General features: G+C 46.1%; 1 protein-coding gene across 8 annotated transcripts in view; it reads left to right on the top strand.

Moving 5' to 3' along the window:
- The window catches only part of R3HDM2 (R3H domain containing 2), a 155,282-nt gene extending 142,616 nt beyond the window's left edge, over positions 1–12,666 (top strand). For 2 of the 8 annotated variants that reach the window (XM_082208100.1, XM_082208101.1), the window contains exons 19-24: positions 1,709–1,866; positions 3,735–3,835; positions 5,741–5,910; positions 6,023–6,170; positions 6,786–6,886; positions 7,969–9,073. In XM_082208100.1, coding sequence (XP_082064226.1) covers positions 1,709–1,866; positions 3,735–3,835; positions 5,741–5,910; positions 6,023–6,170; positions 6,786–6,886; positions 7,969–8,061 — 771 coding nt within the window. In that variant the 3' untranslated portion in view covers positions 8,062–9,073. Of the gene's footprint in view, positions 1–1,708; positions 1,867–3,734; positions 3,836–5,740; positions 5,911–6,022; positions 6,171–6,785; positions 6,887–7,968; positions 9,074–11,851 lie in introns of those variants that run through there. The other 6 variants (XM_082208107.1, XM_082208102.1, XM_082208103.1 and 3 more) reach the window with 6 other exon arrangements.
- The last annotated feature ends 227 nt before the right edge of the window (positions 12,667–12,893 follow it).

The raw sequence follows: 12,893 nt of genomic DNA, 5'->3' as shown, positions 1-12,893 counted from the left end.
AGGGCTGCAAATGCCCACTGTCAAGAGCCCAGAGAGCTGCTGCCAGTCAATGTCAACATTGTTGAGCCAGGTGGATAGATGGTCGGACTCAGCATAAGGCAGCTTGCTATGTTTCTGGGTTCATCCGGCATCTCTGTGTTGTGCATCCGCTGCCATTGTAGACCCATAATGTGAGGTGGAATGAAGAAATGTGTAACTTAATGACATCAGGGGATGGGCATGTTTTGCTGCACATTAAATAGGGGGAGACTTGATGCAGGATTGCTGTTTTGGCAACAGCCTCTGTTAATCATAACAGGCCAACAGCAACCTAGAAACAGATCGGAACTGTTTTACAGATCCAAAAACGGCAGATAGCAACCCAAGGTTGCTGCTGATGTTGAAAGTAATACTGTGACAACCTAACTGAGACAGTTAAACTCCCTAATTCCATTTTCAAAGGCCTGCATAAATGAGTGTTTTGTATTCCATTACACCCTTTTCCCCCTGGAAGCCCCAGTGCCATGCCTATTCTGGGAAGCCTTTTCAAAGCCACAAGGTGATTAGTAGTAACAGTATGGTAGGAGTTCCACCGAATGTGGGAAAACTTACAGGGCTCATTCCTGAAACCTACATAGCACACATTGAAAGGCCTGTACTTTTGACCCACATTACAAACCACCATATTACAAACACCTCAGCAATTGACCGTGCCTAATTTTATTGGGCAGGGGAGAGGGCTTGAGATGTATAAAGCCCTAAGGGCTTCTGGAAGTCAGTTGTGCAGTTTTCTGGGTTGTGGATGAAGTGCCCAGCTAGGGTGTACCTGAAAAACAACCACACACTTTTCAACTTGGAATGCCTTTTTTTGAGTACACTTGTTGTGAGGGAAGAATTGTGCAAATTTCATCAATGTCCCTAGGAACTCTGCCCTTTATCTGCAAAAGTGCTAAAGGCTTATCTAAAATCTACAGTAGAATGGGAATTCTAAAAATCCTTATTACATGACCAGAAATTATAAATGCAGCAATGGTTCAATTCATTTGTTTGTTTGAACCACGTAAAAGATGCAAAAGACGCTTTCTCTCAGAGGTCAGCCTCCAGGTGTTGCTGGGCTCCAGATTCCACTGTCCCTGATGGGAGTTGGAGTGAGACAACATCTGGATGGCCACAGGTTCACCACTCCTGCCTTATTTGATCATGTGTTCCATGCAGTACAAAAGTGTTTTAGCACAACAGCCTATTTTAAAGTGAGTAGCTATCTAGTGAGTGTGTTCCAGCAGTTCAAATTACATCAACTTTTCACTGCCATTCCTGTGTTAGGTGTACCTTGGCAAGTTATAACAATTGCTGGGATTCATTTGTATCTTACTATGCAACAAGGGCAAGAAGTCACAGATATATGTTTAGTTTTCATTTTTCAGTTACTACCATATGCACCTTATATTCAGGCTTTTGTCCTGGACTAAGATAAGGTCTGGTAAAATAAAATAAATGAAGTGAAATAGAAGTGAAGTGAAGTGAAAGCAAAGCCCTGGGAGTTCACGAAGTGTTGGAAGCAAAGAGCAGGAGACCTAGGCACTTACTTTTCATTTAAAGGCCAGATCTTGGAGGAGGTGTCCTCCACTGTTGTTTTCTGCATTCAGTTCCCCCTTAAACTGCCATATGTTGTTGTCTTTCCCCCGTTTAATAGGTTCTCTCCCTTTACTCTCCCTCTGCCCCCCGCCAGCAGGTTCCAGTGGCTAATGAGTCTCAGGGCGTGGTCCAACAGCCCTTTCAGCAGCCTGTGCTGATGCCAGCAAACCAGTCTGTACAAGGAGGACTACAAGCTGGGGGGATGCCAGTTTATTACAGTGTTATCCCGCCAGCCCAGCAGAATGGCACCAGGTAAGAGCTTGAGCCAAAGCCCTGTACAGTGTCCCTTCCTTGGCAGGTGTGACTACTAGGAGCAGAGCCTTCATAGGTTCTCTTTGGAACTCCCCTTTTCAATAGGTCTGCAGGGTTCCTTCCTTGATGGGTTTTCAGAACCAAAACTTATCTTGGTCATCCCAGGCTTTTGGCAGAAGGAAGGAGGAAACTGCTAATGGAAGCCAGAGCAAGGACTCCTGCCAGTGCAGTGGGACTTCCCCATCTCTTTTTCCCATGCCCCCCGGCACTCCCCCCCTCTATTATGGAGGGCTAGGAGAATCCCCAGAGCAGTGCACCTGGGGAGAAAAGGTGACACCATTTTGTCGGGAAAGCAGAAATGCTTGCACTGATGGGGCATCTCCTTAGCAGTGCATTGCATTCTGCCCTTCGTATGTTTCTTTGTATGTTTCTTTGTTTAACCAAAATTAAGGAGCTGACTAGTTTATATGGTTTGCTTTTTATTTTACGCTGCCTTGAGGGTTCATTGGCAAAGTTGGTAGGCATAGAAATTTAAGAAAATAGATAAAAGGGAACCAGAATAGGTCTGGGGTGTGTGGGTGTATATCACCTTTCTGTTAAGATTATAATAATCACAGTAGTTTAAAAATGCAGTAAAAAGCAACAATAAAAGCACAATAAAAATGTGCAGCAACAAAAGCAGTCTGCGAAGTTGGGCATCCAGTGGGAAAGAACCTCTTCCAAGAGATCAACAGGGTTGCTGTCCAGATCCATAACTGGCTTCCCCATCACCATCTCGAAGCCATAACAACCCCAATGAATTGCTAATAGGGGTCACAGTTTGGCTTTCCCAGTTTCTGCCCTAGGAAACAAAAATGAGAAATAGGAGTTACTGGTATTTTTGTCCCTGCTGAACGAACAATATGTGATGTTCTCTCAAGCTGACAATCATTCTTAAGGAAAGATTTGCCTACTTGCACAAAGTTAGATGATGATTGAAGGGCGTTGTAAGAGCCAATACCCTTTTCATGTATGGTCTACAGGCCTCTCTGGCTGCCCTTTCTAATTTTATATAAGTATACCTCTCTCAGAGAGGACAAAAATCAATCTACTATTTAATCACTCTCCTGGTTGCCACTGATGACCAGGAATTCCATAAAGGCGAGCGATGGAACCAGTGAAGCAGGGAAAGAGCACTCTGCTTTGATCAACCTGATTTGGCTTCCATGCCAACCAGAGGTGGAATGAAGCCACTTCCTACATGGAGAGTGTGGAAGCCAGTTGGCCTGGCAGATTGGGGACAGAGTGCTCTGCTTCTCCAGGCTAGCAAAGCCGAGTCCTCTGTCCCTCTTTTGCAAGCCCAGCTGGTTTCTATGCAACTCTGCTCCATCTCCCCTGGTGTGGGGGTTAGAGATGTGGTCTTGGCAAATGGTGGAGGTTATTGACACTGGTGCAGGCAGTGCTTTCCTACATGAAAGGAAACCCAAGAGACTCAGTTGTTTAGACCACAGCCCCACCTGCATCCCTTTGGGTTGGAGTAGTCCCAGGGATTGAGCCACATGATCCTCAGGGTCTCTTCCAACTCTGATTCTTTGATTCAAGATGGAGAAACAACTAGCTAGAGAAGGGGAGTGGGGGTGGGAAAGTGAGAATAAGAGGATGAGACTGCGTGTGGCATCCCTACCCTCTGAAGCACTGAATAAGCATTCCCCTTAATTGAAAGATGATCGGAGCAGGAATCACAGCAATTAGCATTAAACTGATGAATGATGCGGGAAATTACTCAGTGCAGTTGGGCTTGGGAGTGGTTGTCTCTCAAGGGAAGCACAGCTGTTGTCTCCGTCCTGTTGCTTCTGCTACTTCATCAGATCTTGCTATTTCCTTCCCAGCCCTTCGGTTGGTTTCCTGCAGCCTCCTGGGGCAGAGCAGTATCAGATGCCGCAGTCTCCTTCGCCCTGCAGCCCACCACAGATGCAGCAGCAGTATTCAGGTAAGGCGGTTTACTCTATTACTTAGCCTAGCAGAATGTGACCCCCCCCAAACCCCCCCACACACACTATGTACATCATTTTTCAAAGCCGGTCTGTCATGTATCTCCTGTCGGTCCTATTCAGGCTCCCCCTGCCTCTGTCAAGCATCCTTCACAGTCCATGGGGATCAAATTTAGATATGGTGTCGCCTGCTCTGCACCCACTGAAAAATATAAGGAAGATGTACATAAATATATCTTGGACCTCATTTCTTTAGTTGAAGATGTGGTAAAAGTTCAGACCTTTCCTAAATTTTTCAGCTGGTAAAATGTTTTCGTTTTCCCCTGATATTGTGGGAAGCAGGGGAAGGAGCAAGGCAGATCAAATGGAAATGTTCAACAGGGCAGCCCAAGAAAAGGGTGAAATGCCTGAGAAAAAAATTGGGGCTGCCTAATTAACACCCCCAACTCCTATTCATTTATTTAGAGCTTTTCTGTAGTAAGTGCATTCATGTGAAATGACATGAAGCTCACTAAAAGCCTTCATCCTCCACCACCACCACTTATGACTTAGCAGTGTACAGTATTCATATGCATTTGTTCATAGCTATGATAAGAATAATGGCTACCACAAACAGCATCTTTTGCTTGGGTGCCCAGCTGTCTATTCCAAACCTGGAAATGAAGAAGTCCTTAGTTTTTTTTTGTTTTGTTGTTGTATTCCGAGCTAGCTCTGCTGTTGGGCAGAGTGAGCCATCTCAGGTGACAGGTGGCTAGGAAGCAGGAAGTGGCAGCAAAGTGTTGGAAGAAAGAGAGTTTTGTGTGCCATGTGGCCAACCCTCCACCTGCTAAGCTAGACTGCTGCCCATGGGAGCAGTGGGAATGCCAGCTCATCACCAAAGTAAAATTTTACATGGGAATTCCCTTGAGCCCTGCCTCCAGTTCAGGCACTTGTAGGATTATAAAGTTTTGATCTTGGTCTGGAAATTGATCACTCAGCCTAGTGGAGCCTGGGGAAAGGGGCTGAATTGGAAAAACTGTAGTTGGGAGGGTCACCAATGCCCACATGTCTTTCTTCTCAAGGAATTCTTTCCCACTTGGAGCAACCACAGTTGAGTTGGCCCAGGTATAAGGGACATCTTGTTTTATGGCCCTGATTCTCCATCCTATATCCTGAGATCAGTCATTTGCCTCTTCTGTACAGGGAGACAAGTTGTGCTTATGGTTGCTGCAGGCTCTTCTTAACTGTTGCTAATGACATCACTGGAGCAGAAGCTTGCACATTTTCCACTGAGCTGTGTTCTAGCTTTCCAACACCAGAGCTAATTTTCCCTGCTAGCCGTATTTGCACGTCATGGTAAGCCCAACTATGGCTTACTGGGTCTGTGTTGACTCCTGGAGAGATGCTCTCAGCCACTTTTTTGCTCCTCCCCTGTCTTTTTTTCATCATCACTGAACTAAGCCAGGGTTTGATTTAGTGTGTTGTTGTTGTTGTTGTTGTTGTTGTTGTTGTTGTTGTTGTTAAGAGAGAGCCTGATGTTAAGTTCTCTCCTCTCTTAACTATGAGCTGTAGCCAAGGTTTGTTCTTATAATTCAGAGCAGTTTTGTTCCTCCTTCGGTTGTGACTTGGAAGATTCTGTATCAAAGTTTAAGCACGCTATGCTGCACTTGCTCAATTTCACCCCTCTCTTCTCTCTTCTACTTAGATTGTAAGCTCATTGGGGCAGGCAACCTGCCCTTGCTTGTCTAATTCTGTAAAGAGCCACTTACGCTGATGGCACCGTAATTGCAGTAGTAACAACTATGAGGCTCACAGAGCTCCTATTGGTGTGGGAGGATAGAAAGGGAAGGAAAGCAGGGTTGAAATTTCACATAGTGTTCTTATGCATATGATGATGATTTCCCCACTCCTGGCTTCCTCTGTAGGGGTGTCTCCAGCAGGACCTGGTGTTGTGGTTATGCAGCTCAATGTGCCCAATACCCCTCAGCCTCCCCAGAACCCTTCAATGGTGCAATGGAACCACTGCAAGTACTACAGTTTGGACCAGCGAGGGCAGAAGCCTGGAGACATCTACAGCCCAGACACCAGCGCTCAGGTAGACAATGGGGATGGATCGGATGGAAGAGGGGGAAATGGTTAGGTTGAATGCAGTTGATGGCACCCACCCCAGCTTATAACCTTGCTTTCTATTTTTTTCTTTCCTCCAGGCCAACAGCACCCAGCTGAACAGTCCCATCACATCCCCCACACAGTCACCTACACCTTCACCTGTCACTAGTCTCAACAGCGTTTGCACCGGACTCAGCCCCCTCCCAGTCCTTACACAGTTCCCCCGACCTGTGGGCCCAGCACAAGGTAAGGACAACTCTGGGGAGTTCTTGTTCTAGCTAAAGAACTGAAAGAATTTTAGTTACAATAGAGAAAAACTCCATGATTAAGCTTTGCATCAATAAATATTAGCAGTGTGTGCTTGAAGCCTAGCTTTCAAGACTCACAAAGGAAGGAACTTCTTGTTTGATGTCATAATGGCCAGCAAGATGGTGGTTACAGTTCCTTTGCATTTCTAATTTCTGCCTGCTTCACTGCAGGGCATAAACACCAACCTTCGCAGGAGACACCTAAGGAGCTATAAAATGAACAGTTCCTTATTAAAGTCCATGCTGCAGAATAACCACCACAACCTTTCAATCTCTGGAGACTTGAGTTGGATGCAATTCAAATGCTTCCATGTCAAATCTTTGTCCAGAGGGAAGTCTTCCACCTCTGTTACAAAGCCAGGAACACTGGCAATTTACAGGTTTTGGAATGTCTTTGTCATGCTGTTAAGCTGGAAATGATTCAACCCGGTATGAGTGGGAAAGTGAGGATCCTCTAACAGCAAAGAAAACAAATGATTGCTCAAGATGCTTCTTCTTGAACATTAGCTGCAACTGCCCTCTTCAACCTCTCTTTGGCTCTGTTTCTTCCCAGGTGATGGCCGCTATTCCTTGCTGGGCCAGCCACTGCAATACAATCTCTCCATCTGCCCCCCACCTCTGTTGCACAACCAGTCCAGCTATACAGCACACCAGGTGAGAATGGACATGGGTTGAATCATTGGTGGATAATAGTAAAGCTGGGAATGTAGAAGAAAGGCAGGAGTACATATGGGGTCTTTCTGCTATTTGTAGTCCTGTATGTGTGTTGCTGCATTAGGACAGCTGCTTTCAGAGCCCCTTACACCATATACACAGCCCCCATTCCTGTTGTAAAAATCTCCACCTCCTTCCCTATTTAGGATTGCAGATGGAATAACCAACCAGGTTCTCATCCTTAGAATTTTGTCTAGCTCCATCTCCAGACAAAGCCTGTGTAGAATCATAAGATGCTAACCCCAGACCTGATCTTGATCAGTCAGACCTGTGAGAAACATAGTGTGGATGTGATATAGGTGCAGCATGGTGGGCTAGGAGATAGAAGTCTTAGGTCTCATCACATAAATGCCCTAGGTGGTCTTGGCCATGTGGGAATGATAGGCCCATTCTACAGAATTACAAGGATGGCCAAGATAGCACATGTGAATGGCTTTACACGCTTAAGTGCATTGTATGAATATGCAGTATAACTTGTGTAAACTAAGCCTGAACTAAAAGTTATTTACTGTGATAGGAAAACTAAAGTTCAGACTGGGGTCTTTCTGTTGGCTTTCTTGCAGTATGGTAGCGCTGCAGAGAGCTTGCTGGGGAGACCATGCATTAAAAAGGAAGGACTCAAAAATAACTTAAAGAAGGTTTTAATAAGAAAAACAAAAACTCCATTTACACTAAATACATCAACAAACCAGACCCAACCACCAACCCATCCCCCAGGGTAATGGGAGAGCTAGGTGCTGCTCCTTATATACTCTACCCAAATGCTGACACGCCTTAATCAAATACAACTCAGCAGCACCTGCTATGTTTCACAGCTGTAAAGCTGGGTCTCGTTATCTTGCTCTGGCCCTTGCTCCGGCCCCTTAAAGACATACACATGGAGTGGAACAATGATGAACCTTTACATTTAAAGAAAGCATTCAACACTTTCACAGAAATGGCCAGATTGAAATACCAAGGGTGGCACATGATCAAGCGTGAAAGTGCCCCATGCTATCAGTTCTGTTGTTCTTCTATTGCAGGGACAAACAGGGATGAAGCATGGCAATCGAAGCAAGAAACAGGCTCTCAAGTCTGCATCCACGGACCTCGGAACAAGTGATGTAGGCAAGTGACAAAATTCACGCTCCACTGGCCTCATCAGTGTTGCCCACAGCAGATCTCTAGATTTGTCTTTATGCTCAGTGCCAGAGTAATGGAGCAAATGCTAAACTGGGGAAAGCAGTTGAATGGGAATTGCCCATCTGTCCAACCCACATCCAGCCCAAGGAATATGGGTAAACTCAGGCATTTATTTTTTTCCTCCTAGCAGGGTGTTCACAACCACTAGTCTCTAGTTGGTTAAAGGGATAGGGTTCTAGCAGACCATAATAACTGAGAGTCTTCTCCAGTTGCAAGAAAGACTCATGTCTTACCTTTGCCAGAACTTCTTTCAAGGCTGGCCATGGGTGCCAAGAGAGCAGCTAGGGCCGTCCCAAGGCATTTTGCTGCCTCAGGTGAACCAGAAAATGGCTTCTCCTGTCCTGCCATGTCTCACTCCTACAAAACACAAACGTTTGCTTAGCTGGGAGCTGGAGAAGCCCTTTCAGAGCTCTTTGCAGCAGCCTGGAAGGATTCAGCAGACGAACATGCTGAGTGCCATCCACAAATGTGGCTACTTCACCCTCCCTTACAAATTCCCATGGTGTCTGAACAAGGGCAACAGCATTGACTCCACACTCCAAAAATAATAAATCAAGGGGGAGTGTGTGGCTGAACTTCACAGCTCTGATAAAAAATGCTCCACTCCAAGGCAAACCTGTCACCTCTGCCAGCCATGCCCCCCCAGCCCCCAGTCGAGGATATAGCCCAGGAGCATGAGGCAGGGCCAGCCCCCACTTGCTGCTAATTGCACAACCCCCTACATGCCTACTCAGAAGGAAGCCCACTTAAGTAAAAGGGACCTAGTCCCAGGTAAAAGCATGTACAGGATTGCAGCCTAAATAGGGATTAGTTTAACATAGGCCTCCAGTTGCTTGGCCCTGAACATCAAACTCTTTATACAGAAGCCAACTTCAGTATTTATTGAAAAAATCTCAGGTGTTTAAAGGAAGGGAATCAGTTTATATATTTAAGGTGCTATTCAATTCTTACAGAGGTAGCCCCACGTCGAGTGCATTGCAGTAGCCCAAGCGGGAGATAACTAGAGCATGCAACACTCTGGTGAGACAGTTCACAGGCAGGTAGAGCCTCACCCTGCGTACCAGGTGGAGCTGGTAGACAGCTGCCCTGGACACAGAATTGACCTGTGCCTCCGTGGACAGCTGTGAGTCCAAAATGACTCCCAGGCTGCGCACCTGGTCCTTCAGGGGCACAGTTACCCCATTCAGGACCAGGGAGGCCCCCACACCCACCCGCCGCCTGTCCCCAAAGGACAATACTTCCGTCTTGTCAGGGTTCAGCCTCAATCTGTTCGCCGCCATCCATCCACCAATGGCCTCCACAGGATCTTCACCGCCGTCACTGGTTCTGATTTGAAGGAGAGGTAGAGGTAATATGAGCTTAGCTGAAGCTTGCCAATTAGATTTGGACAGGATGAGCTAAGCCGGCAAGTAAAACCCACTTGCCAGTAAATGAGGAGGAGTGTTGGAAATGCCCCTCTGTAAACAAACTACACGGTGATGTCCTGCTGTACCTTTAAGAGTCTCTTTAGAGCATGAAACTTCTCCACCTGCACCCCCCACCCCCCAGTGGAAAATAGCCTGGGGTGGGTCTGCTATATTTGCTACTCTGCCTGTTTAATATTAGCAAAGAATCCTGCCTGCCAAGACCCGGCACTACTGCTGCTAACTGGAAACTGGAACTGTCATGCAGTTATTTATTTGGGGTGCAGATTTGGAGCTGCTGCCAAGACACAACCGCTGGCTCTAGTGCCCAGTTCCTCAAGCACAGGATTCTGTGAAAATGACTGGCAGCAAACTTGGCACTGACTGGAGAGGAAAATTCTTCTCTGCTTAGAGCAATGTTTCCCAGACCATGTGGGGGAGCCCCTGGGGGAAGAGGCAGATGTTTTCCTTGCTTGATTGGCAATTAGTCTGTAAACAGTCAAGGGTCTTCAAAGTTCTGATTATATCCCTACCAGGATTGTTGAAAGGGAAAAGGTGGACCACAAGGCCCTGATTGCTCCCAGCCAATTTACCTGAGTTTGGAGATGTAGTATGGGATTTGTGTCAGAGCTGGGGCAGGAGGAGAAAAGGCTGAATTAAAAATTGCTTAGGAAAATGTTGAAACTAGTTAGTGATATGAAATGGACTGGGGCAGGGACGCAGAAAGGAGACAGATGAGTCTGAGGTGTATTAAGAGTATGTGAGGGGATGAGCATGTAGAGGAGCATGCGCACTGGCTTTTATAAGGTTCTGTGGAAACTGCCAGTGCCGTCTGTCAAAGACTCAAAGCACCAACAACTGCTTGTGATTCTGGCCTGTGGGTTTTTTTATGGACCAGGAACCCCCAGAACTAAGGACAGAAAAGCCTACTACTCCTTCAGCAAGGTGGCTGCTTCAGGGTGCCAGTTGGTGTAGGCCATGTTTGAACAGGACCAGGATTCTGCATCCTCGGTGCTCTGTCCTCACAACGTCACTTCTAATCTGGCTTGCTTACCTGCCATTCAGACACCAGCACCTTGGAGATGATGTCTCCCTGAGCTCTTCTCACAACAGCTGTGGATAATTCCTAGCTCCTCACCAAGCGGAAGTTCCCAGGATTCTTTGGAGGTTGATCCCACAAATAAAGTGATAAAAGCCAAGTTTGAAGTGTAGAAAGGATCCTAAGGTTCTCCTTAGGACTTTAGGTACCACTGATCTGAAACTATTACTATTTCAGTAATAGACTGAAAGGTAGTGACTTCCCTAGATTCAACTACTGAGCTTCATGGCTGAGCAGCAATTTGAACTTTGGTCGCCCACTGCACCCCTCCAGATCCACTCTCAAAAATCCTGAGAATGGCCTGGTGCACTTTAGAAGCATTGTGGACAATCCAGGATAGCGTGCTTATTACATCAGGCTGGGCTTTGAACAGATCTGTTGTAGTAACATACTCTGGTATGTAGTAATCAAGTGGAGTATGCATGGAGATACCAGATATGCCAACAACAACATATTTAAATGCCAGAAAAATTGGCACCAAACTGTTTTGTACAGATGATTTCTAATGTTGGCTTACAGTATTGCCACTTGTGAAAATCATTGCCAGTTTTCTTCTGTTTGATCTAAGCTGTGGTTGCAATACATCTTGTAAGTTCAGTTTGACTACACCTCAGGCATGTGGTGAATGTGTGTGGTATAAATGGAGTATGCTGCTGCATCTTGTGATTGATTATGTGTGGCAGGGTTTCCCTGCCCCCTTCCCCAATATTTTATTCAAGTTGGCACTGCTTGACAAGGGGAACAAACTGTTCAATTACCTCATGCTCATTTGTTTATCATTTAGGGAAGCTTTTAATATTCGATTGATCATTGTATTTTAATATTCTGCTGGAAGCCGCCCAGAGTGGCTGGGGAAACCCAGCCAGATGGGCGGGGTATAAATAATAATAATAATAATAATAATAATAATATTATTATTATTATTATTATTATTATTCTAGAGGAGTCAGCAACAGGTTTTATCACTGTTTCATTTCAACAGAAAAACATGTACTTCAAGAGCCCATACAAAACTGGGATTAGAGTCTAATCCCAGTTTTGTATGGCTGACGAAATGAGCTGTGACTCCAACCCATAAGATCTGGCCAAAATGACAGCTGGACCCAAGACTTCTAGGTCCTGTCGCTCACTTTTCTGCCCACAGTTTTTGTTGCCGCCAAGGGTGCTGAAAGTGTTCCTTTCTCTTTCTTGTTCCTTTCTCCCTCATGGCCACCCCTGCAGTGTTGGGACGCGTACTGGAAGTGACGGATCTACCTGAGGGCATCACGCGCACAGAGGCCGACAAGCTCTTCACTCAACTTGCCATGTCTGGTGCCAAAATCCAGTGGCTCAAAGAGACTCAGGGGCGTCCAGGAGGAGGAGGCGACAACAACCATGGAACTACAGAGAACGGCAGGCATTCTGACCTTGCTGCCTTATACACCATTGTGGCCGTCTTCCCCAGCCCTTTGGCAGCGCAGAATGCCTCCCTGCGGCTCAACAACTCACTTAGCTGCTTCAAGTTGCGTATGGCCAAAAAGAACTACGACCTGCGTGTGCTGGAGCGTGCCAGCTCCCAATAGGGGCAGGCGGAGGGGGGGCGGGGGGGCAACAAGCACACTGGACTGGCCCCTCAGGCCTCCTTGACTGCCCTGTTCTGCCCTCCCCTACCACCCTCCTCCTTTTATCCCACATGCACCTCCTCCCCTTTTTATTTTTGGTGGGGGAGGGGGAATCTTTCTGGAGATATTTATATGGACAGAATGAAGAGAGAGACATTGATTTTTTTGCTTTGTTTTGGGGGTTTCTGTTTTTTATTTTTTTATTTTTATTTTTTTTTTTGCGTGAAAGAACATGTCCCACCCCTCAACCCCTCTCCGGAACACGTGTATATTGTTTTCGTTCAGCGTTGTGCCGCGGTACGGAGCCGTATTTAATTGCACATACAGATGTTGGCTGGGTATGTTCACTGTACATTTTATTTAATCTGGGTTTATTATTAATAATAATATTATTTGGTTTTTAAATATAAAAAAAAAATCGTCTGTCACTTTAAAGCTGCTTTCTCCCTGCCTCTCTTTCTCTTTTGGGTGGCACAACGGTCAGACCCTCGTGGCTTGGGCCACATTGTCTTTCACCAGAGTTAACCCAGGCATGTTGCTTGGACCGGCGGTTGGTGGAGAGCTGTCGGGAAATTATCTAGGAAGGGACAGATGGCTGGTATTTGACACTTGGGTACCTGAATAGCAGGGCAGCGAAGCACCTGCAAGAACCAGGTGAAATG

This window comes from Podarcis vaucheri, assembly GCF_965113315.1.
Source record: "Podarcis vaucheri genome assembly, chromosome: 2".
Lineage (NCBI taxonomy): Eukaryota > Metazoa > Chordata > Lepidosauria > Squamata > Lacertidae > Podarcis > Podarcis vaucheri.
Note: the sequence above shows the minus strand (reverse complement) of the source record. Positions and strands in the feature narration are given on the sequence as shown.